The sequence below is a fragment of the Rosa chinensis genome, chromosome 4 (assembly GCF_002994745.2).
Source record: "Rosa chinensis cultivar Old Blush chromosome 4, RchiOBHm-V2, whole genome shotgun sequence".
In the NCBI taxonomy this organism is placed as follows: Eukaryota; Viridiplantae; Streptophyta; class Magnoliopsida; order Rosales; family Rosaceae; genus Rosa; species Rosa chinensis.
The window spans coordinates 66,989,876-67,013,610 of NC_037091.1; the positions used below are offsets into that span (position 1 = coordinate 66,989,876).

The 23,735-nt window shown below is 39.2% G+C and overlaps 4 protein-coding genes across 6 annotated transcripts; 2 read left to right on the plus strand and 2 right to left on the minus strand.

Moving 5' to 3' along the window:
• Nucleotides 1–185: 185 nt before the first annotated feature.
• Nucleotides 186–5,221, minus strand: LOC112197313 (phytochrome-associated serine/threonine-protein phosphatase). The gene is made up of 10 exons (XM_024337933.2): nucleotides 4,988–5,221; nucleotides 4,221–4,367; nucleotides 4,053–4,120; nucleotides 3,315–3,372; nucleotides 2,260–2,370; nucleotides 2,076–2,126; nucleotides 1,517–1,660; nucleotides 1,334–1,429; nucleotides 1,174–1,245; nucleotides 186–620 (listed from the first exon to the last, which is right to left on the minus strand). The coding sequence occupies exons 1-10, from the start codon at nucleotides 5,066–5,068 to the stop codon at nucleotides 537–539; spliced, it is 912 nt and encodes a 303-aa protein (XP_024193701.1). The 5' UTR covers nucleotides 5,069–5,221; the 3' UTR covers nucleotides 186–536.
• Nucleotides 5,222–11,003: 5,782 nt separating this feature from the next.
• On the plus strand, nucleotides 11,004–14,038 carry LOC112196770 (G patch domain-containing protein 8). Of its 2 annotated transcripts, none has more exons than XM_040517820.1 (7): nucleotides 11,004–11,195; nucleotides 11,281–11,334; nucleotides 11,856–11,975; nucleotides 12,371–12,448; nucleotides 12,544–12,597; nucleotides 12,981–13,101; nucleotides 13,646–14,038. In XM_040517820.1, exons 1-7 carry the CDS (start codon nucleotides 11,142–11,144, stop codon nucleotides 13,774–13,776), a joined length of 612 nt encoding a protein of 203 aa, XP_040373754.1. In that variant the 5' UTR covers nucleotides 11,004–11,141; the 3' UTR covers nucleotides 13,777–14,038. The 2 variants fall into 2 exon arrangements, with proteins under 2 accessions (XP_040373754.1, XP_024192966.1); XM_024337198.2 differs by having other exon boundaries at nucleotides 11,008–11,195; nucleotides 12,344–12,448; nucleotides 12,981–13,100; nucleotides 13,648–13,970.
• Nucleotides 14,039–14,221: 183 nt separating this feature from the next.
• On the minus strand, nucleotides 14,222–20,619 carry LOC112196769. Its single transcript, XM_024337196.2, has 10 exons — nucleotides 20,303–20,619; nucleotides 19,512–19,746; nucleotides 19,292–19,378; nucleotides 18,968–19,140; nucleotides 18,348–18,487; nucleotides 17,965–18,142; nucleotides 17,284–17,872; nucleotides 16,580–16,692; nucleotides 15,265–15,505; nucleotides 14,222–14,651 (listed from the first exon to the last, which is right to left on the minus strand). The coding sequence occupies exons 1-10, from the start codon at nucleotides 20,482–20,484 to the stop codon at nucleotides 14,421–14,423; spliced, it is 2,169 nt and encodes a 722-aa protein (XP_024192964.1). The 5' UTR covers nucleotides 20,485–20,619; the 3' UTR covers nucleotides 14,222–14,420.
• Nucleotides 20,620–20,642: 23 nt separating this feature from the next.
• LOC112196771 (mitochondrial intermembrane space import and assembly protein 40 homolog) lies at nucleotides 20,643–22,717 on the plus strand. Of its 2 annotated transcripts, none has more exons than XM_040517821.1 (4): nucleotides 20,643–20,821; nucleotides 21,295–21,326; nucleotides 21,440–21,565; nucleotides 22,299–22,717. In XM_040517821.1, exons 1-4 carry the CDS (start codon nucleotides 20,716–20,718, stop codon nucleotides 22,329–22,331), a joined length of 297 nt encoding a protein of 98 aa, XP_040373755.1. In that variant the 5' UTR covers nucleotides 20,643–20,715; the 3' UTR covers nucleotides 22,332–22,717. The 2 variants fall into 2 exon arrangements, with proteins under 2 accessions (XP_040373755.1, XP_024192968.1); XM_024337200.2 differs by having other exon boundaries at nucleotides 20,660–20,821; nucleotides 22,217–22,717.
• The last annotated feature ends 1,018 nt before the right edge of the window (nucleotides 22,718–23,735 follow it).

Below are 23,735 nucleotides of genomic sequence, written 5' to 3' on the forward strand. Positions count from 1 at the left end.
TTGGGGCCCCCTATATTATTAGTTTATAGCGTCTCCTTCGACCTCTTGTTTGCAGCCACAGGCCTACACCTTCACAATCTTTCCTTTTGTTTTTTAAATACAATTGCACCTCCCCATTTCAAGCCACATAAATGCGTGCTCTCTATAGTTCTAAAAATTGCTCTCAACTTTGAGAATTCAAGTCATGAGTAAAACTGTACAAGCAAATTCTCAACTCCAAATGGTGCCAACTAAAGAACAAAATGCTAGTTTTGCTGCGTAATTGAGCAAGACATGATGAATCCACAGACAAAGTAAACAAAGGAATGTACCGGGAGATTGATTAAGAATTGAATAACAATTAGCAACCTAATACACAACCGAGGAATGTCAAAATGTCAATAGCAGCCAGACCAGATGGGAAACCTCCAGCCAAGTAGAAGGGAGATCCACCCGACAGTGACATATTCAAGGCTCCTCTGTTACAGTGCTCTCAACCACCTATACCAATACTTCAAATAATTATACAAATGATGCAGCCATTCAACTCCAAATGATCATAAGAAATAAGGTACTCCTGTTCTTGGTCCTCTCATCTGGTTGTTCTCCTCTGTTTCAGTGAAGAACTTCACTTCTCTCTCCTGTTTCAAACCACACAAGATTAAGTATCACCAACGGCAAAGAGTTGCATAATCCACATCATTAACACAAGCTGGGTATACTTGGTTTGGCCTTTAATGCAGGTTAATGAAATTTTCTTCCTATTGAGGGAATCTTATCATTACGGGCATACCTACGTTACATGCTTATATAAATGCAAATATAACAATAGACACACTATGAGCAATCTCTCATAATAAGCCCTCATAACTAATACCGACCTGAGGTCTATAACAGAGCACTGATTACTACTTATTCACTTGATGAAAGTTATTCTCATGTCATTGCCACATGGAATGTGAATATATCTCATTAATAGGTTTGACTATAACAACATATGTAGTGATTTATTCACATTTTCAAAATGATCGATAACCAAGAATAGCTAGTTTGGAAAATTAGAAGTGGTAATAGCCTGTGCTAATGATGGTAGAAGACAGATATCCTAAATATCATACAAGTGTGAATCAGAAAGTTCCCTCAATTCACCAAATTTTTTTAAAAGAAGGTAGTTGATGAACTTGAAATGTTTACCATATTCTCGTTAAAACTTAAAATAGAAGCTACATTCCCACAGCGGTAACAGTAATTTGGCGCAGACCAGACCTGCACAATTCAAGAACCGAACCAATCAATTGGTCTATCATCTAAATTGTTTACAAACAACACAGTTATAAAATGTTCAGAATCTCACAGTTACAAGGCCTTTATCTTGAAACATGTACTTAAGACCTTCTTGAACGAGTTGGTGTGCTCGACAAACCAGATCAAGATTATTTATGTGGTTGAACTGCATGAAAGGAGCAAAACTATTTCTGTGAGGCGACTTTTAAAAGGCAGGGAACAATCCTAGATAATTTGAAATCAAGTTTATTACCTCAGAAGTGACTCTGGACCCAAAAAGCCAACCTGCTCCACGTGGACTTACCGCCCATGTTTCAATATCTTCAGGATCACTCCACATGAGATCACAAAATGGCCCCTCATGTGGAATTTCACAATTTCGCTCAATGACCCTAATCTGTCAGAAATAGTGTATAAAAATCATGATGCACATATCATGGGAATAGATGATTAGCATAGGCAACCAAATTGAATACAAAAGTATAAAAACATATATTTGAAGACAAAGCCAAATATATGATGAGCCTAAAGAATGACATAAATTGTGCAAAAGATAGTTTGAACACGCAAACCACATAACTAAGGAATTGTTAATCACATCCTTGCCAGAAGCCCTTATGCTTCTTTCTTCTTCTTTCTCTCTCTCTTTTGTGTGTGTGTGTGTGGAGACAGGATTTAATTGACATAATGAGAAAGAGAAATCAGCAACTGATAGAGCACCAGCAAACACAAAAATATAATACTAAAAAAAAATAATTGCAGCAGTTGCCATACTAATGAAGTTTATATATACAAACTTGAGAAGAAATTACCTGATCAATTGTTCGAATGTCAGGAGAAAGACCACCATGGACACATAGCACCTGCAATGACAATCCAAATACACTTTTACAATTAAAAAAAGTACTCATGCAACCAATATCTACACATACAGCCACAGATAGAAAGCGAATTATATGTGCATATTTATAAAGAGAGAAGGCGGGAGAAGTTTACAGTTCCATCTATAATTGCTGATAGCGTCAGATAGTCAAAAACATCTGTACAGTAGCGCCATGCATTAGCATTTCCATACTTCCTCTGGCATTCATCATAAAAACCATATACCTAGCAAACATAGAAAATATGTATAAGATGGATCAGACAGTTAAATACATCTGATAAGGGAAGAAACCACCTAATAAAGTCCCTTGTCTGAACATAAGGAAGAAAATCATAAAGATGCCCTAACCTCCAACAGAGAATTGGAATGAGAAAAAAATGCAATCTCTGATAGCAGCATTAATAATCAAATTCATCATAGCATCTCCAATCAGACCAGAGGCTCCAATACAATTAAAGGTTTCATCGGCCCCAAGGGATCGTAGAAGTAAATCCCAGAGGGGTGTGCTACTATCTTCCCAAATAGAGTGATGAAAACAAATGACAGAATCTTAGATTTTCAGGAGTTTCCTCCACCCTAATTCCTACATCTATTAGGAACTCTGGGAGATTTCCCGTTCTTCATTTATTCCTTTTACCTTTCTCAAAGTAAACAAATTATATGAAAGCAGAAGTGTTCCCAGTGCAAGAGGATATGCAACGAATATCGCTAGAAAAAACAATTAAACGTAACAAAGGAAAACCCTACGATGGCAGAGCAGTTAACGTGGAAGCCCAAAGATGCCACTTATAAAATATGAAAAGCTAATGACTTAACTGCTGGACTGTATTCCTTTAATCCTTAAAGGTCATACCGATCCTCTCCTTCATACATCTTGTCCCTTTGCAATTCCACATATAATTTAAAGATGCTTTCTTAAAATAAGATACCAATTTATATACTGAGATGTAATTCATTTCTCAACTCAATGTTTTCCACACAACACATTTTACAATTGTATCCATTTTATTATGCCTCCACAAATGGTAAACTTGTAATCTCTTTGCATTCAAATACTTGAGTAATGCCTCAAGAAGCTCTCATGTCCATCAAATTTCTGAAACCAAAAAAGTATAGACTTCGTTCTAACCATCTTCAGAAACAGTATACAATCAGTATAAAAGCATACCTGGGTAAGTTGTCTGCTTTCATGATTACCACGCAAAAGCGTAATGTTAGCTGGATATCTACAGAATATCAACAATAAAAGGAACATTAGTTTCTTGAATAAGCATGTATCTGTCATATATTTTGATTGCGAAAACAAGGAGAAAATGGACGAAGGTTAAAAGTTCATGTCTAGAGCACAAAAGTTAGTCTACATGACATCTAGAGCTTCCCTTCTCAGTTAATGATACTTGGCAGTTGGAATATTTCTCAAGCACAAGTCCTTGTTCAAAGCATGATCGTTATATGTTTAAATTTTTATAACCACACAGACCTACATCAAACAATGCCACCTTGCAATAATGTGCTCAATACAAAATCCACATTGCAATTGCTCTACAGCATAAAAAGATAATAATAATCCACAACATGAAACATGTGTTTCTGTATCTGTAATTATGTATGATTCTTTTCCCCCAGTTATTTGTACAATAGAAATTCCTATAAGTTATAGGTCTCAGAACTCTTTCTTATCATTCAAAATTTATTACTCGACCAAATGATTTGTAAATTTCTAACACAAATTTTTAGAAGTGGTAGACTTCTGGGTCTCTTTCTTGTTACTGAAATGGACAATTCAATACTGAAATAGAAGACAACCTGAAGCCATAAAAATATCAATAAAATGATGCAGGATAACAAGAACAAAATAAATAAAGGATTATATGATTGAAGCATGTGCATGACAGGATATACATACCTCGCCTTAAGAAGCAAAAGGATAGTGAAAACTTCAAGACTGTTGTAACCACGATCCACAAAATCGCCCTGCCAAGAATTGATAGAAATATTAAACACCTTAGGAAACATGTAAATTGATGATGCTGTGTAGAGATGCAATCAAACTAGAGAGAATAAAGAAGCATACCATGAATATGTAATTGGTCTCTGGTACATGGCCTCCAGTCTGGAAAAGTTTCATTAGATCGTGAAACTGACCATGAATATCACCACAAACAGTAACTGGACTGTTTACAGGCTGCACATTGGACTCCTCAATAAGGATCTCTTTTACCTGTGAAATGTTGCAGTGACAATTAAGGATGTTATAAAGAAAAAAAAATAATAAAACCTGAAACTATACATGGAATCGTTCACAGTTATTCTACGAGCAATCACCAATCACAGTATAAAGGTATAGATAATTGCTAATACCAGATAAGTAAATAAGGTTTTGCCCAACTATAAATACGGCAAAACTAGTATCTATGCAGGCACAATTGGGTTTATTATGAGTAAGAGAAGTGATTAGGCATTTCAAGGTGCCAAAAAGGGTTGTTTCTGTCAGGTAGAGAGGTAGGTCATGAAATGTCATCGAACAAACTTTGTTACAGCTATTGTGAACAGGTTGCAGAAGAATGTAAGCAGTGAAGAGAACAAAAATAAAAATTATTGTTTCAGTTTAAACATATATATAAGGAGCCCATGCCTGTACTAGTACTAAAGCTGAATCAACGGTAGCCAAAAATCATTTCAGCTTCAGGTTGTGGTAATTATGAGAAAAGAAAACAGTAACATTGAAATCGGATTTCGAATTTATAGAGAAACAAGACCAAGCAGGGAGAGAGAATAATGAATCCCAATCTGCGGCTGCTTTTAAACCCTAGAAGTAAAGAAAGGAAGAGAAATACGAACGTATTCACATAGAAGTTGAAGCTCGTCCTCCAAGAGATGCTGTCCTTCCTTGACCTTTGAGATCCACTGGTCCAAATCCATCTCTTCCCTCTTCTCTCTTCTCTCTTCTCTCTCTGTTTAGGGTTTTCAGCAACAAACCCAAAAGAGAGACGACAACTGTGAATTTCAGAAGCAGCGTGCGATGGTGGTATCAATAACAAATTACCAAACAAACGGATGAGATGAGATCTGCCCTTTCTTTCTTTTTTTTAATTATGAATATGAATGTGGTCTATTCACTATTCTATGTTTGTGCTAATGACACTAATGCCCCCTACTTTCATGTACCTCCGAATATTCAACAAATTCTCATTTAATTTGTCCACTTTTTTTTTTTAATATATTAAATATTAGGGATTTTATCCATTTACCTCATTTCTATAGATTTTTTTTCCCACTTACACCCATTAAATTTTTTTAATTCCCTCTTACCCAAAAGTCAAAACACTCTAAAGAGGTCTTCCTAATACCCCATTAAGATTTTTTTTTTTTTTTTAATAACATTTTACCCTCACCTTTGTTACTTAGAGAGAGAGAGATAAATCATAAAGGACTTCGCCGGAGCCCCGTCACCGGCCTCTAGAATTATGCCAACTTTCACAGGATTCCGGCCGCAGGAATCCCATTACGGGCGGCAACCCGCCGGATTTTTTTGAAAACCTCACCGGAAAGGTTTTTTGCCCCCCAATAGACGTCTATCAGCCATGTATTGCCCCCAATAGAACTTTCGGTAGTTGGAATAGGAACTAATCTTCTTAAAATTAGACAAATAAAACTTTGATTAAAGAAAAAAAAAATGAAGAAATTATATAAATTCAAAACGTCTATTGCCCCCCCAGTAGACATCCAAAACTTTAAAATGAGTAGATTACATCAATTCAAAACGTCTATTGCCCTCCAATAGATGTCTATTTGACCCTCAATAGACATTCAAATTTTTTTTTTCTTTCTTTCTGTCCCATTATGTTTATACCTACACTAGCAAGCTAGTTCTCTACATCACCAAGCATAAGTAACACTCACTTTGGGACGTCCACGAGACATGGCAAGGCCCAATCGAGACATGCATCTTGTAGCCCTATGTTCAAGCTACGCCACGGTATCCGGAAGAGGCAAATCCGTCGCCGGGAAGCCACCTTCCCGGCCTTGCCAACATGCCCTCACAAATAGGCTTTCTAGACTAGAATAGTGGGTTCTTGTCCCACATCTAAGAAAATGTAAAGGAGGAGCATTCCTTCACCTATAAAAGGAATGCCTCCTCCCACTTAAACACCATTCAACACACTCCATTACACACTTTGTAATGCACTTGGGCCGCAAGGCTCGACACACTAGTATAAGCTTTCAAGTGGACGTAGTCTCCCGCTAAGGCGGGAGGTGAACCACTATACATCTTGTGTCGTTCTCTCTCTCTCTTACTTATCGTTAATTAGATCCCCACGGATCCAAGCATTAACATTGGCGCCGTCTGTGGGAAGCCAACACAAAGGCTTCGTCACCTACCACGAACTTTGACCCGAAAATGTCGAGTCAACACTCATTCAACATCAAATTGGAGTCGGTCAACGCCCGGCGGAGTCGGTCAACGCCCATCAAGGCTTAGTCAACGCTGACCATATTGGTCAACGCTGAACCTCCAAAAAAAAAAAAAAAAAAATGGTGTGCCTATTTACTGTGGACACCCAGAAATTCACTATGGGCACCCAACTCTTCGTCACCATCAGCTCTCTGTCAGCAACCTTCATCTCCGCCGAGCTCCGCAATATCAGAAGGTCTTGCACCGCCAACCTTCATCATCGGCACTTCGTCAAGGACTCGAGACCATCTTCTGCTAGCAGAGTACCGCCAGCAACAGCGGCTTCACCGGAGAAATTTCCGCTGGGCAAACTCCGCCGAGCTTATCCTCTGAGTTTCACCGCTTGGGGTAGACACCGCCAGGCCTGGAAACTCCGCCAAGTCCGGCAGCAGCTTCCGCCAGGAAATCCTCCGCTAAGCACAGCTAGCGGCATATTCTTCCGCTACTCTCTGACTGCAGCAGCTTTCTCCCGCTAGGCTCCATTAGCGGCAACAAATCGCTGGAACCAGCAGCAGCCTCCCTAGCACTCCCGCTAGCAACCTCCGCCAGAAAATCTTCCGCCACACTGTACACCGCCACTTTCAACCGTTAGCAAGCTCCACTCCACCGTCTAAGAGCTCCGCTGGCAACCGGCAACCGCTGGCCACGCTCCACAAAGCTACAGCCGGCAAAGCTTTCTCCGCCGGACAACTGCCGCCAGCCAACCGGCAAGACCGTCCACCGCTGATCACACACCACTGATCATGGTCCGCCGGATGCAAAACGAGTTACCGCTGAGCACCAAGTCCTCCGCCGCTAGGAGCAACCGCTGTCATGTTCTTCTTCCGCTAGCCACCTCCGCTAGCAAAGCTCCGCCAGCCACCATGTCGCTAGGAGCAAGGCTTCGTACTCACTTGACCCACAAGCTCCGCTGACCCGCTAGACTGTACACCGCTGAACTCCTCCACTAGCTATCGACGTCCCAGAACCTCAACCTCTGGCCACGACTCCGCTGTGTCACCGCTGAGCATCGCCGCTAGGCATCACCGTCAACTTAACTTGACGAGCTCGTCAAGCTTTGGATTGTTCCGCCGGACTCCGAGTCTCCGCTGGACACCAACTCATCAATAGGCAACTTCCGCTGTACACCACAGTATTCAGGCAATTGGCCACCGCTATCTAGGCCATGTTCTTCAAACCCAATAACCGCCGATATGCTCTGGACACCCGGCGTGTGGCTGTGTTCTTCTTCGGGCACCCAGAGGTCTTGCTTGTTCGAGCAAGCAGCTCACGCTCTTCTTTGCGAAATCACGCTCTCCCTGCACGTTTCAGAGAGAGGCTTCAACCAGATAAGTACTTGTGATTCATCATCTTTGGTTGATTGATAGCCATGTGCGCTTCACCGTACACATATACTGTCTGCACATGACTGCAAAGTAGAAGCCCACGACAGCATATATATTATGTCCTCCTTGGTTAAACTGAGCAATCAGTGCCCACACACAAACCAACATTTTATATCTTTGCCATGTCTTCGTATTTGCATAAAGTTAACTCAGTCACAAATTGGCATGTGTCATTAAAACCAGGTGTCAAGACTCGTTAACACCAGCTCATTCCTCCGAGTTACTACAGCACACACACTGACCACAACGTGGTTAGCCATTGCCACTGCAATTTGAATCATTCATGAGGAAGTTCTAAAAAGCATAGTTGATATTTCATAACTCGCTTGCTATTTATGTTTTTGCTGTGCACAAATAAGCCACACACATATTACAAGCATGCGATTGTCTGGGTATACATTGCTTGGTCACCATATTTCAATTTACCATTACACTTTAAATTATGCATATATCCCTACTTTAGGATATGCTTGCTGGTTCTTAAACAAATCCTCTATTTATGTCACCTACATGACAAAGGTGCTAATCATTTCTCTTATCTCATGTTAACGAGGCACAAGCACCGTTTCAATCAACGAGATCATTAGCCTTCTACTAAGGAATGTCACCGGAGCAATGAACCGTCACGCTCGGCCAACTCCGCTAACATCCAAACCGGCATAAGATAAGTCACTATTTCTTATCTTTTCCGCTCTTGCGATTAGAGCTATTGCCATGCATTTACATGCTTCCATGACCCTTAAGCATGCCTACAAAATGTTATTAGCAACTTTACTACAAGTACATGCTACACACATACATGCTTAAAATTCAATTACTTGTGACATGCATCTAAAAGCTAGTGACACTTACGACTTAATTAAACATGCTCGGATAAACGACTTGTCCGGGTTACGACTCGCTTGGGTATCGAGTACGGCCACGACTTGCGCTTGGGCCACGCCTCGCATGCTCGCACAGCGCCTACACTCTCAACTACACCCAACTTGCTCGAACAACCCAACTTGCTCGATCATGTCCAACATGTTTTACTTAAGCCTCAAGTTCACAAACGCTTCATACGATGTCACCGGGACTACTCCCACAATTTTATATGGACACCCATTACACTTACCACTATCTATTGTGCGTGTTATATGGCCATAAGATCCACATATACAACTACCAATATTTTACATGTTCATACACATTAATGGAATATTGAATTCTTCTACAATTTGTTATTCGCTACAAATCGAATTCTTTTCGCATTCCATTAATACGAGCGGTAACCAATACAACAAGCATTCTACATATGCGCGTTTTTGTCTCATTGTGTAGGTTAAACGAGTCCCTTCTTTCTTGCGGAGCTCGGGGACTTGTGGGGGCCGTGCGCCTCTCGGATATTACTTATGCTTGATGACTTCATGATTTGAACTCCCCAACCAAGAAGCTACTCTTACTCGGGGACTTCGGGGACTTGTTTATACCTACACTAGCAAGCTAGTTCTCTACATCACCAAGCATAAGTAACACCCACTTTGGGACGTCCACGAGACATGGCAAGGCCCAACCGAGACATGCATCTTGTAGCCCTATGTTCAAGCTACGCCACGGTATCCGGAAGAGGCAAATCCGTCGCCGGGAAGCCACATTCCCGGCCTTGCTAACATGCCCTCACAAATAGGCTTTCTAGACTAGAATAGTGGGTTCTTGTCCCACATCTAAGAAAATGTAAAGGAGGAGCATTCCTTCACCTATAAAAGGAATGCCTCCTCCCACTTAAACACCATCCAACATAACTCCATTACATTTCTTGTAATCTTGTTGGGCCGCAAGGCTCGACACACTAGTATAAGCTTTCAAGTGGACGTAGTCTCCCGCTAAGGCGGGAGGTGAACCACTATACACCTTGTGTCAATCTCTCTCTCTTTACTTATCGTTAATTAGATCCCCAACGGATCCAAACATTAACACATTACTTAAAAAAAAAAAAAAAAAAAAAAAAAAAAACTGATTTGGGCACCCATGTCTTCACTGGTACGAGAGTACAGACGTTCCTATTGGTGCAGGTTGGGGATGAGTTCCAAGAGGTCGTGGTCCAGCGCCAAAGCTCGCCTAACCTGACCGGAAAACTGATTGTACAAGTTGAAGTGGTGCCTCACTATGACTTGAAGTGCATAGAGGTGTAGACTGTGGTGCAGCCTGCCCACACCAGTGGAATATGTATTCCAAGGAGGGCAGCTCCTTCTCATCCTGGAGCCCCATCATTTGTCATATATACTCAAATTCCAAGCAGTCTATCCTCCGCTATATTTGCTTATCTTCAAATGCCTTTTACGTCAAAGGAGAAACGTATTGCTTCTATCTGTCGCTTAGAAGGAGTAAAAGAGAATGCACTTATAGTGGTGGAGGAAGCGGTGGTACCTACCGCAAAGAAGCAAAGGGGACACAATAGTGGTGGTACTCCATCACTTAAGAAGTTACAATCACTATCGCTACCCTACTATGAAAGTCGAGGCACTAGGACTTCAGGAGTCTAGTGGTGCAACTGAGGAAGGAGTGATCTTGAAAAGAAAGGTTGGTCGACCTATTGGCGGTAAAATTAAGAAGGCAAGAGTCCCAAAGAAACAAGGTATTGGATCTATGCGTCTCACTTACCCCTATGCCAATGGTGGTATGGATTGCCCTAGAACGGAAAAAACATATTTCTTTTCCCTATAGAATGGACTTTAGATATTCAATTTACTTGATTTTTAGTTTTTTCTTGTATACAATTGAGTTCTTTAGGCGATTGAAATTGATGTGGTGAGATTTTATAAAATAAATTTGTTTTTAATGAGCTGTACCTGGCCATATTGGTAGTTTACTTGGTCTCTAAATATTTAATCGAGGACAAAAATTGATGTATATGCGGTTATGGTATGGCTGTGATAAGAGAGAAATTATCTGATTGGTCAAGAAAGTTTAAAAAATAAAAGTACTTATTATCACCAATTTTTTATTGTTGAATTATACGGTTATAAGTAAGAACGGTTCACGCTGTTATTAGGCGTCAGGCGATGACGAAAGAAAAAGAAATTCAAGTTGTGGATTGCAAAACGAAATTCGGAACGATATAAATTTGATTTGGGGATTGAAAAAGAGAGAGAGAGAGAGAGAAGAGGAGCCGGTGATGATGGTGGACTCATCTTCTTCGGCCATAGCCTCTTCGAATATCGGGTTCCAGGTACCCCCTTCTAGTTCTAGCCGTAGGGTAGGGTTTCTACAGATTTCGAATTACCATTTATTTATTTGTTTCAATTTGGATGCAGCTTTTGAAGAAACATGGGTGGACAGAAGGAACGGGTCTCGGTGCTTCCGAGCAGGTCTGTAATTCTCAATCTTTCTTGCTCTACTAGTTATTGTTGTGGAAAGAATTGAAACTTTTAGATGAATAAACTTAATCCTTGACCAAAACAAGGATACAATACAGCGAAGACTAGTAACAGGAGCATATCACATTCAAAGAAACAAGTCCATTAGCTCTTGAAAATTATCAACTTCCTCACAATCACTTATGTTTCCTTACAATTCCCAGTAATATCTTTTAGGAGGTATTGATCTGGTATTGTTAGATACCTTTACTCTAGTTAGATTCATATTTGACAGCAACCTCTCAGCTAGTTCTGGGATTCTTGTCAAGTGTCGCCTCTTCTATCAGCTTTCCTTATTCACTTGTAACTAGCCTACTTTTTCCACAGCTTTTCTCTTTCTAGGTTGGAGTATTATAATTTATGTGATTACATACACCATACACACATCCTTGTCTCTGTGCATACGTTTTTCCTTCTTTCTTTCTTCTTTATTTGAATATAGACTGAGTTACTAAGTTTATTGGTGTTAACAGGGTAGGTTAGAGCCCGTGCAAGCTTACTTGAAGGAAAGCAAACAAGGCTTGGGAGCTGATGCACCAAAAAAAAGATCGTTGCAAGTTTCAGAAAATGAGTCTAGTGGAAAGTCCGCAAAGGTTTGTATTCCAAATCTTCATCTCTCTTGCTTTTCAGAATGAAAGCCTGATTGTAGGCTGGCTGTTAACAAATTGTACATCAGTAAAGCGTAAAAACAAAACACAAGGCCTCACCACCCCCCCCACACCCAAAAAACAAAACTTTGGGAATATGTGTACAAATAAGCAATCTAAACAAGACCATATTCCATAGCTAAATGATAAATGTTGAAAATGATAAACTCTTTGCAAGTCTACACGGAAGAACAGGAAAGTTATGCATGTAAAGGAGAATTGGCAAGAGGAGAACATAATCCAGTACAAAGCCCTTGGAAAGCTGACAGCCTGACAGCTTATTTAAATCAGTCTTTCTTTTCTTTTATCTGCAGAACATTAACTTCACAAATTGGGTTCAGGAGGAAGAAAGAATAAGAAAGGATATGACGGCTTCAACTTCATCAACAGCCATTAATTCATCTAATATAGGCTTTCAGGTATCTACCATTTATTTTATTTTATATGATTTCTCTATTATTTTGGGCTTTTGGTTTGATGATGTAACCATTTACTTGTGACTGGGGGTATGCAGCTTTTGAAGAAACATGGTTGGAAAGAAGGAACTGGTCTTGGCATTTGTGAGCAGGTAATTATATTAATATCATTCTTACCTTTCTGTATTTACTTTTTATTCTCTATAAATTACTTTTGGTAAGAAACAATGCCTCATCATAGATGGAATCTAGGTTTTTGTCACTATACAAAATGAAAGGTAAAAATTTCAGTGAAATCCAGACCTAAGTTTTTTAAGTTCATGAAACCTGGCCTTTGTTTAAAGCAATAATTTTTATCTCTTAAATACAACGATCTAATGAATAGCACCTAGGCCATCATATTATACGACATGTGAAACATATTGAAGTACGATGAGGGGTTTGCTTATATTTTCTTTGATTACCTTATGTTTGTGCTAAATGTTACTAGTTCTCTAGATTGAATGTCTGACTAGTTAGTTTAACATGCAAACAGGGAAGGTTGGAGCCTGTACAAACGTACTTGAAGAATAATAAGCGGGGACTGGGAGCAGATAAGATACGGAAGGCTTTAAAGCCCCCTGATCCTCCTGCCTTGAATCAAAAAAATGACCAGGTGAGTTCATCTAAATGTGTAGCATATAGCAATAATTATAAATAATTAAATAAATAAAAATTTGCTTGTTTTGTGCTCTCGTGGCAATGAAGTTATCTAGAAAGGTATGATGTGCTATTGAATTCGATGAAGAAGTATTAGATTGAGAACAATACTTAGATGAGGGAGCTTCTCTAGAGAGGATCAATTGGACCATGTAAGAGGCTAAAAATATTGATGCAGTATACAAAAATCTTCTGCTAAGGACATGTTTATCGGTAGCAACAACAGTTCTAGAATTACTGAGAAAAAATGGAAATTTTTTGGGTATAATTTACTTGGGCCAAGATCTTGGTCATAGAAGGAAGAACAAAGTTTATATGACCATTTTAACTGGCTACACTCTATCGTTCAATGCCTTTTATTTGATTTTATTTATTTATTTAAAATTTTGTTTTTCTTTTCTTTTCTTGTTCAAAAGGGAAATCAAAAGATGATTCTTGAATCTATTGTTTATACCTTAACCTGCATATGAGTTGTACTTATTTACAGTTGTATTGGTTTTCAGGAGCTGCATTCAAAAAAATCCAAGGGACTCTCAAAGAAGATGAGGAAGATGCGGGAGTTAGAAAGCAGATTGCAAGAGAAGGAATTTGAGCGGGTCTTTTTCAGGGAATTCTGGCCGGATAATGTCTGACATTGCCTTCTATACAGATTCTGTAACAACTTGCTTAGCAAATTTAGATTTTGTACAGGGATTTACTTTTTCCTTCCTTTATTTTGTAAAATTTATTTTCCATTCTATTAAATCTGCAGATAATGGCAATACTATTAAGTCTGCCTGTTATACAGATATTGTACAATACTATAATGCTAAATGAATTTTGCCACCGTAACTTTGCCTTTCATTGTTGAAACTTGAAAGTACATAGTGGCAAGAGGCATAATTCTAAAGCTCATTTTGGCCTTTGCACGTATAGCAGAAATTCAAGTTGCCAAATGTAGTTTGTTGTTTTTGTTCTTCTAAGTTGAGTTTGGTTTGGGAAGAATGGAAGATCAACCCAAAGCATTCCAACAACTTCTGCTTGCTGAAGTGGTTTCTGTAATGGGGGATCAATTGCACAAATATGCTTACACAACTGTTTAACTAATGAAGAAATTTTTTATTTATGAACAAACTAATAAATAATGCATCTCCCTGCATGAAAAGGTTTCTCAAACAAGCAAAACAAAAAATCTGGAACTAATCTATGTAAATACAAAAGGACCCTGTGTCCCAGTACTAATGTTCTGGAATCTAAATCCATTTAGCCATCTACAATTAGATAGCATTAGACAGGGTTATGATTTCTTTTTCTTGTTATCCTCAGGTTTGATGAGCTGGACAGGAGCTGCTGGTATGCGAATCCACCATTCTCTAATCCGCCTTACCCACCTGTCACTGCTTTCTTTCCTATATGGCATTTCCCTTGTAAAAGCCTCCAGAAATACTAGCAGGATTATATATCGTGGAGGCACGAATGCAAACATTGCTGCCATGAAAACCAGCAGTATAACAATCTTGTCCGATGCCTGGCAGAAAGACCAATCAGGAAGGAGATAGTAAAGCAACCGGTCAACATTTAAAATCAAATGAGATATCTTAATACATGTTGAATCTGTTGATGTAACCTAGTGGGAATACTCATAATTCAATCTATAATACAAATGTTTAGCAGCTGAAGATTAAAGGGAACACAGAAATTCAACGGTTTAACTGGGTTTTGTCTACACTAGAATGCAGAGACCTTAAGATGCAGTTGTCTTGTTATCTTTACTAATGTTTTGCTAATTGCCATATTCTTTACTAATGTTTTGCTAATTGCCATATCTATCAGATTAAGGCCAATAAATACCAAACAATCAGTTCTGTTATTTTCTTTGAACAGTTACTTCTGTTTGGTTTTATTCAGGAGGACACACCTGTCCTTTAAAACTTTGTGACTTGCCTGAAGAAGGAAAGCCATTGGAAAGACCTTTCAAGGGCCTCCCAGGATCAAAGTTTGACTGTATTTTGCCTCGATCTTAATGCAGAGAACTTGAAAGGCAGTTATCTAACATTACTGTTTGATACATTTTTACAACATTCATATCCCTTTTATTCCAGTTTTCTTTCAAGGTGAACAAGCGTGAGTCGGACACATACCTGAGGAAGAACTGCAAACAGGAGGGCTCTTATCTTCAGTAGGATAATATTCCCAGCTCGAAGTAAAGCTTCAACTTGAGTGATGGCTTCTTGTAATGTCAGCAGCTGCTCTACTGCATTGTTATGGGGAGGTGTAATCCTGAATGGTTTTAATGGTTTCCCTTTGTTGAAATGCCTGCACCAGAGCATGACAACTGCTACCAATACAAAAACGGAGGGCAATACATAACTGAACCAGCCCCTGTACACCAAAACAAACAGCTTTATTAAATTACTTCTGTTTATCCAAACTACTGCTATTCACTTTCAAGAAATGTGGAAGACAAAATTCAGATACATGAAAATTCAAATGCCAATCATGATGAGACGATATATACAAGGTTCAGCGCATAAGCCTACTACAAAGTTAGAATGCAGGGAAAATGAGCTAATTTGAAAGAATAATGTCAAAATTTAAAAGGAAATTCCAATGGGGCCACAACTTTAGACCAAAGCTATGTCTGCGTTGCTGACCATTTGGCACAAGTGGTTAGGAGATCAGATCCACACACACAGCAATCCACAGCAGGAGTTACCTTCAAAAGAGGCAACATTATAGTACTGCAAAAATGTGACCAGACCGACATGGAATATGCAAGGCAAGCATACTCATTGTCCTGAATAGGTTTTGTGCATTATTATACCCCCCACATACTCTAGTCAATAGATTAAAGCATTGATAAGTATGTTTCCAAAACATTAATAGGGTAAGTCAACTCGTCGGCAAGAACATTATAGTTCAGCAAAAATGTGACCGTCTACACATGGAATATGCAAGCCAAGCATACTTATTGTCCTGAATAGGTTTGGTGCATTATAATACCCCATACATTACTAATAGATTAATGCATTGAAAAGTATGTTTGCAAACACTTATAGGGTAAGCCAACTCGTTGGCAAGAACACTGTAGTTCTGAAAAGATGTGACCAGACATACATGGAATATGCAAGTCAAGCATACTCATTATCCCGAATAGGTTTGCTGCATTATAATACCCCACACATACTCTACTCTGTATTAATGCATTGATAAGTATGTTTGCAAACCATAAATAGGGTAAGCCAACTCGTCTCTGTTTGCAGCATCAAATTGAGGCGACTTAAATACTGCCCTTTAACGATATGGGTGATTAATACAGAAGCAGATTTAACAGCCAGCGCTCTATTTGTACCGCAAATGGAAGCAAGCATTTTCCCAGTAGGAACACTAAAAATATTAAGAATACCATGGGGACCAGGAACTGAGAATTGTAGTAAAAGATAAAAGACAAGTTACCTTACTATAAAGAAGCAGGTCAACACCAGAAAAATTGTTGACTTGTAAGGCTTTTCCCATGATGCCAAACGTTGAGCACAATTGGCTAATTCAATAACCGGAAACAGTAACTCCTACGAGTAAATAATCACCTTTAAATAAAAGAATAGGAAGTCAAACATATCAAAAGTCAAAGGTGTATGCTACACAAACATTACATCTCTGGAAAAGAATAAAACCACGTAATAATGCACTTTTAAAGAAACAAAAGCCAGCCAGAAACAAAACCTCAACGGTTGTGTCTAATCTATTTAAGACTATCCTGTCTCTCTAATATTGGTACCACCTAACTAAGATATCAAGAACTGGTCATAATGCAATAGTTATAACATCAATATGGCTTTGCTAGTAGTAGTTAAGTGGTTCAAAAAATTTATCACTCTTGGTTGAGCAGGAAAGACAGTATGGTTATCACCTATTCGCAATGAAATTTAGCAATCAGGCTCCCAGTCCAAAGCAGGTAAAGTCCCTTTTTCTTTTATCCATTATGAAGAACAAAATAAATGTAATTTGGCTCAAACATAAAAGCATACCAAATTGGTTCATTCTTAAAAAGCACTTCTAGACATTTGTATGCACTTTCTTTCTCTACCACAGATTGGAAAAATGGTATAATATATGTTGGCTCGCAAAACCCAATTTAACATGTGAAGTTCAATACTAACCTTCATTATTGCAACATTTGTATCAATCCCATCCACTTTCACTTGGTCCACAGTTGCCTGTGCAGCTTCAGCCCTTCCAGTGTCCAATAATGACTGTTTCACTGCCATTTGCAAGGGGTTAATTTCACCAGCACAAACCTCTCCAACTATTATTACCTCTCCATCAAGGTTGACTTCCTTTTGCAATATGAATCCAAGCTGAGTTAGTGCTATAAGTGAAATTGGAGACAATTTCGCCTGCCGTTTTGAATGTGGAGAAACATCATGTTGGGAAGCACTGGAATTCAAAATAACCAATCGACTAGACAAAGTTTTCAAAATCGAGTCTCCTCCCGGAAGACATTCAGCAAGGTTGAAAGCAAGTAAGGTTTTATAATGGGATGAAAAGAAGTGGAAGGCTTCTCGAACTGCACGATATCGCCAGATGCCTAAAATAGCCCTTGCCAGTACTTCTGATTTCTGAATTGCTTTAAGGTTGTTTTTCTGAATGAACCTGTGAGCACGCAAGATTTCAAGACAAATATCCAACCAATAATCTCGGCGAGAATTGCCTTTGAACTCAGGAAACTCCAAATGGACTGGCTCGTCTCTGCAAGAAAGATTTGAATAAAAAAGAAGATAGGTCATGATCCTTATAAATAAATAATTTCCCTGCCATAAATATATCAGCAGATAACTTACACAGACGTCGATTTGTACATGATGGCTTTATCGAAAAGACGAGTACCCAACGGTCCAGTCAATTCTGGTTTTATGACCTGCTTCATATCTGTTGCCAGATCATATCTAACAGCTTTGTCATACAAACCAACTCCCAATGATTCAAAATACAGCGCACTATTGGTCAGTGACAGCCGTCCTGGATAAACAGATATTGGATGAAAAACACTTCTTGATTTCTATAATGTGAAAGAACTGAAATACATTATCATAGCCGAGAGTGATTGGGATCATGACCGAATTAGTCAGAGCTGTTTTGGGGGAAAGAAGTCCATGTTGTAAAATAAACTGACCAATTTAAAGCGTTGGTGCATTTGATCCACCTCTAGGATACAATCACTTACCAGGCCACATAGACCTGCCAATATGTTTGAGCACTGGTTGAGTGGGAACTGTACCATCAACATCAAGGATGATTTCTCCCTCAACGAGCTGAAGATTTCCAATGGAAGAAGCTAATGTACTTTTGGAAGCCTTAATAACCCTGCAGGGTAGTACTTTCTGTTTATGAAGTTAAAAATAAAAATAAAACAAAAGGACAAGAAACAATAACATTGAGTCACACAAGTATAGTTATATCTAATAAAAAGTAGGACCAAACCCACATAGAGATTTTCAATATTGCCAACCAACCCAAATATCCTTCAACACTAAACAGAAATAGACTCAACGTAGTTGGAGCTTAGTCTCTCTCTCTCTCTCTCATCGAACAAATGATTTGCATGTATAGAATAATTCTTCAATAACAGTTTGTTTCAGTGATTTTGTTAACACACTCAAAATCTAAGCAATTTAGCATTCCATGCAGAAGGATTGGAACTTAAAAGTGACATCGAACCAAAGGTGGGGGACTGATATAAAGCCATGCCACAAGAGTTTAAGCATATGTGTGATTGTGGGTAACAATTTCACTACAAGGAAATGGAAGTCAGAAAATAATAGAAATGAAGGATAAACATAATACTTGTCTAGGCTTCTTATGTATTTGTCATATACAAGGAAATGAAGTCGATGATGGCCTGATGTGGTTGTGAGTGCATCATAGAGGTTGTGGACAGTTATTATATCTGCAACAGCAGCACAACCAGGTGCTATTCGTGCAAAGGCTTCGGGCCCAACAGTTTTTTTGTCATCAACCTGAAGGGCGAAAGCAAAGAACCACTATTAGTCGTTTGTGGGCAATGACAGAAGAATATGAAACTAACCATCCTGTGCATATGACTAAACAACATCAGTATATTGTGCTATTTGCAGATAAAGAAACAATGAAATTGATGAAGAGAAGAACCTGGACAGCCATATTCGTAGAACTAGAATAAAAAAGCGACCAACCATCTTCATCCTCTACTTCTTGGTTACTGCTAGAAGCGGTTTCCTGCAATTGAAGAAGGCCGGTTCAGGCAGCATTGTCAAGCCAAAGTAGAAGAAAGGAGGAGCTATACTTTGAAGTTTCTGACTGAATCTTAGGAAACAAAAGAAGCTCTGGTATCTTAAAAATATTGCCTCACTTTGTGTAGTTGTATATTCTCAACACAAGGTGATTCCCATGCAAGCATCATGTCAAAGGTCATATGACGAAAGTCCTTATCACTCAAATAATCCGGGCGACTACTCACTACATGGAGTGCTTGGTAGGAGCAAAATTCCAAAAAGTTCCTAGCATAAGTCAGAAGTTCCTTTACACTTTCAGGTAGCTGTGTGTCAAAATGATGCTGTAAGTCTTCAGTAGGGATCCGAAGAATCCTGCAGCAGCATGAAACACATTTAGAGGTGGCAAAATTACTAAGAGAGATTGGCATAATTGTTAGGGCTTGAAATTGCAGGTAAAATTTATATTTTCTATTGTGTACAGGGATTTCAAGATGTATCAGCGTGCAATGCTCTAAACCAATTAAGGATCCATTTGCTTATGTGGAAGTGGAACACACTCAATGGGCATTATTGAGCTAAAAGGAAAAGTAGTTAGTGAAACCAGAGAGACTCAAAATTTAGACATAAACGCAACATGGAGCATCCTAAAAATGAAATTGGCTGATAAGGTGATGCGGAAACTGGAGCACCCACCATAATGATTGCACATTCATAAAATGCAAAAAAGTCTCAAATATAAAGAAATTCAGAATGGTATGAGATAGCCAAGCCAAGCCGGGCGTTGTAAAATCAAATAAAAATGGTAAAGCTTCATCTGGAGGTGGCAAGTGCAATCCGCAAAGGGCAAGTAGAGTGCCAACGCATTGAAAAGAAAATGCATGCAAAGTAAAGCATATAGAGGTGAATGAAGAGGAAAAGAGAGAGGGACTTGGAACAGCGAGAGACGACGGAATTGGCGAAAGGAGAGAGGTGAGGAATGGGTTTGGGAGAATTGGCGGCAGAGGAAGAGGAAGGGGAGTCGTCTTCGGTGCTGCTCCGCCGGAAAAGAGATTTCAGACTCTTGTGTTGGCTTTTCGTCAAGAAACCATCCAACATTTTGAAGTTCTCCATCTCTCTCTCTCTCTCTCTCTCGCTCGCTTCCAATTCCCTGCCTCTGTTTTTGCCTTTTCACTTGCAACGCTTATTGACATCTGGGCTGGACCTCAACACACAAAACAGGCCCAACTTCGTAATGTTAAGGCCTACTCGACTCCAGTTTACAATTTTGACCGATGACTCCATATAACTTGGACTACTGCTAGTCCTCTCCTCTCTTCTCTTTCAGAGACTCCAAGAGAAGAGATGGGTCAAGTTCAAAGCGAGGCGGCGGCGGCAGCAGCAGCAGCAAATGTGGATCGACAAGGCCACGCCGTCTCCTCTGCTGCTTCCATCGACTCTCTCATTTCCGGTAACCCTTTCTTGCTGATTAGTAACAATTAGGGACTGGCCCCTTCTTCTATTTAGGATATTTTTATTTTTTAAGCTCCATCTCCATCAAGTGTTTGTTTACATTTCCAATTTACCATGAATTGTTCAGGCTAAATTCACCGTGAATTGTTTACTTTTCCTCATCTATTCTGGCAACAGAAAAACCTTATAAAGTTCCACTTATTATTGTCCAACAGAACAGAATGGTGCATCTCTTACTACTTTACCATTTTTCTTTACTTTATTCACTTATTGGATTACATGATGTAATTGAATTGACTTGAATTGATCATGTTTGCGGCCTATCTACACTCTCCTCTATATTGCTTAGCTCTCAGATACCAACCACTGTTTTATAGAGTTTTTAGTTTCTGATACTTCGATTCCTTTATCATCTGCCAGTTTTTTATGTGGACAATAGCTGATATTCCTACCTTTGTTGTGCATTTACAGAAGCTGCATCATATGGCAATGATGGGAACGAGGTTGGTCCATTTTAAAAACACAAGCTCGTTGTTATCGTGCAACATGGGTGTGTTGTCTCTGTGGTTCATATTCGCAATTAAAGGAACTGAACTATGCATTTTCTGATTTTCAGTCTCTTGATTTCAAGGCTCAGAAGGCCCTGGAGTGCCCTTGCATAGCCGACTTACAAAAGGGCCCTTGTGGGCTTCAGTTTTCTGAGGCTTTTGTTTGTTATCTGAAGAGTACTGTGGAAGAGAAGGTAGTATCCAACTTTGCCAAAATATAAATTATGGGGTTTCTTTTCTTTTACTTCTGGATCCTTGCTGTGCAAATTGGCACACAACATATTTACAACTCTATTTTGCTTAATAATATGTAATGGAATAGAACATGTAACATAATATATGTCATAACTATAAGCTGCCAACACTAAAGAGGAAAAGGAAAAATTATCACTGTTGACCTGCATTTTTAGACTTTCTTCTTATAGTTATTTAAAGTCGATTCACCTAGGTTGATTTTTCATCCGGGTACCAAACAGACCAGAGATTTGGAGATTCATGACAAAAATTGATTGATGTTGTTTTTCACCATCTTTTGCTCTTCCTTCTGCCAAATGACAAGTTCTTGAATGGATTTTGCTAATTCTGGTTATGGTTGTCATTAGATGCATGTACTTATTGATAATGCAATCCAGTTGGCTGCAACTATTACAATTTGTATGCTTTTTTTGTTTTTGTTTTGGCTGATTTGATTTTGATGGTTATAAGTTGGAACTCCATAAAGTTTACCATCATTAAATAAATGGTTTGGTTTCAGGTTGAAGTTTATATTTCAACATTCTTGTATAGAATCACTAAATTTTCCCGAGCAATTGACGTAAATTTTTTGTTCTCTTTCTCTTTTGTAGGGATCAGACTGTGTGCATCCGTTTGTAATTTTGCAGAATTGTATTAAAGCTAATCCAGATGCCTTTTCTAACAACATTTCAGAAGAAGATGGAGTTAAGAAAGAGGAAAAGCTGACCCAGGATTACAAAATTATCCCACCCTCGTGGTCCAAAGAATCCCCCAGTCCAAAATCCAAGCTGTAGGAGAAGATCAGAACCAACCACATTTGTTTCTCTTAGGAAACAGAAACTATGAGTAATATTTATAAATGAAGTTGCCCTGTTACTGAATATCTCAAACGGATCCAAATATATTTGATAAAAAAGAAGGGATCTGACACTTGATGCTACTTACTGAATTAGTAGTAAGAACTGATAGGGGTTCGAATTTTGGTGCATGATTTCTGTAGTGAAAGCACTTGTGTCCTATTCAGTTTTTTTCCCCTTCTGTACTGTTAAAATCAGTTTAAAGACCAGTGATATTTATAGAGGCTAGAAAGCCAGTTTGCTCCACATGTAATTAGCAGAAATCCAACCAAACTTCCCATTCAATTCCCTTCCGACAACGACTTCGTCACCACCATCTCCTCCGTTGTTGTTTTCCAGAACCGCCGTGACTCCTGCCTCTCCCACCTCCACAACCTCAGCTCTAAGTTTAAGCATACAAAATGTTCAATGCGATTTCGATTTCAGCTCAATCCAAAGTTCCAAATTTTGCTAAAGCAATGCTCCATTAAACCAAAACCCAATTCTCTAATCACAACCAAAACCCAACAAATTGCCAAAACCCAGTTCTCCAATCACAACCAAAACCCAACAAATTGCACACAAACCTTCACAAGGGTACGAAGCAAATCACAATCAGAGAGATCGCCATAGAAATCGCTAGCTACAGGAAGACACAAAACCCAAACAATTAGCAATCAACACAATCCATCGACGCCTCCTTGCTTCTCCACAAGAAACAGATGAACAAAATCGCGATGATTACAGAGGAAACCTCCATCGCGTCCCCGACGTGCCTCGCCAGTGGCTTATGCCGAACCCCAAATTTCAGATCGAGATTTATGGATTGGTATTGGTATTGTGTTTTTCAAATATGGGACAATGATCGAGCAGCCCAAATCTAAAATCCAAAAAATCGATAGAACGGAGTCCAGAAACTAATGGATACGGTGGATTCAAAGAGAGAAAGAAGAAGAAGAAAGGAAAAGGAGAAGAGTCCCACGGATGCGTTGTTCATCTGGGTTTATGAAACCCATAATTCATCTCCAGCTCAACCTTCACTTCTTCCTTCTTCAGTCCGGGGAAGTCCACCTTGAAGATATGGGCATCCGGGGTCTCCTTCCAGTCGATTCGGGTATGGGCCAAGGCAGAGGTGTCGCCGGCAGTGGAGGAGGAGTTGATGAGAGAGCCTATGAAGGGCTCCCAGATGTCAAGGGAAAATGGGTCGAAGACTTTGCTGTGTCGACCGGTGCCAAAGAAACAAAGAGCCATTGTTGATGGGCTTGCTAAGGTCTTCGATTTGCTGGTGTAGGTA

Bases quoted from the DNA above. Each gene is read 5' to 3' on its own strand.
- LOC112197313 (XM_024337933.2), bottom strand. From the start codon at position 5,068: ATGGATTTGGACCAGTGGATCTCAAAGGTCAAGGAAGGACAGCATCTC. The intron at 2,127-2,259 runs GTAAACTTCTCC...TTGTCATTGCAG, and splicing joins CAGCAATTATAGATGGAACT to GTGCTATGTGTCCATGGTGG. The intron at 1,661-2,075 runs GTAATTTCTTCT...TATTTCTGACAG, and splicing joins ACATTCGAACAATTGATCAG to ATTAGGGTCATTGAGCGAAA.
- LOC112196770 (XM_024337198.2), top strand. From the start codon at position 11,142: ATGATGGTGGACTCATCTTCTTCGGCCATAGCCTCTTCGAATATCGGG. The intron at 11,976-12,343 runs GTTTGTATTCCA...TTTTATCTGCAG, and splicing joins CTAGTGGAAAGTCCGCAAAG to AACATTAACTTCACAAATTG. The intron at 13,101-13,647 runs GTGAGTTCATCT...ATTGGTTTTCAG, and splicing joins TGAATCAAAAAAATGACCAG to GAGCTGCATTCAAAAAAATC.
- LOC112196769 (XM_024337196.2), bottom strand. From the start codon at position 20,484: ATGGAGAACTTCAAAATGTTGGATGGTTTCTTGACGAAAAGCCAACAC. The intron at 18,143-18,347 runs GTAAGTGATTGT...CTGTTTATCCAG, and splicing joins TGGCAGGTCTATGTGGCCTG to GACGGCTGTCACTGACCAAT. The intron at 15,506-16,579 runs GTAACTTGTCTT...TTTGGTGTACAG, and splicing joins ACCTGCTTCTTTATAGTAAG to GGGCTGGTTCAGTTATGTAT.
- LOC112196771 (XM_024337200.2), top strand. From the start codon at position 20,716: ATGGGTCAAGTTCAAAGCGAGGCGGCGGCGGCAGCAGCAGCAGCAAAT. The intron at 21,327-21,439 runs GTTGGTCCATTT...TCTGATTTTCAG, and splicing joins ATGGCAATGATGGGAACGAG to TCTCTTGATTTCAAGGCTCA. The intron at 21,566-22,216 runs GTAGTATCCAAC...TCTCTTTTGTAG, and splicing joins AGAGTACTGTGGAAGAGAAG to GGATCAGACTGTGTGCATCC.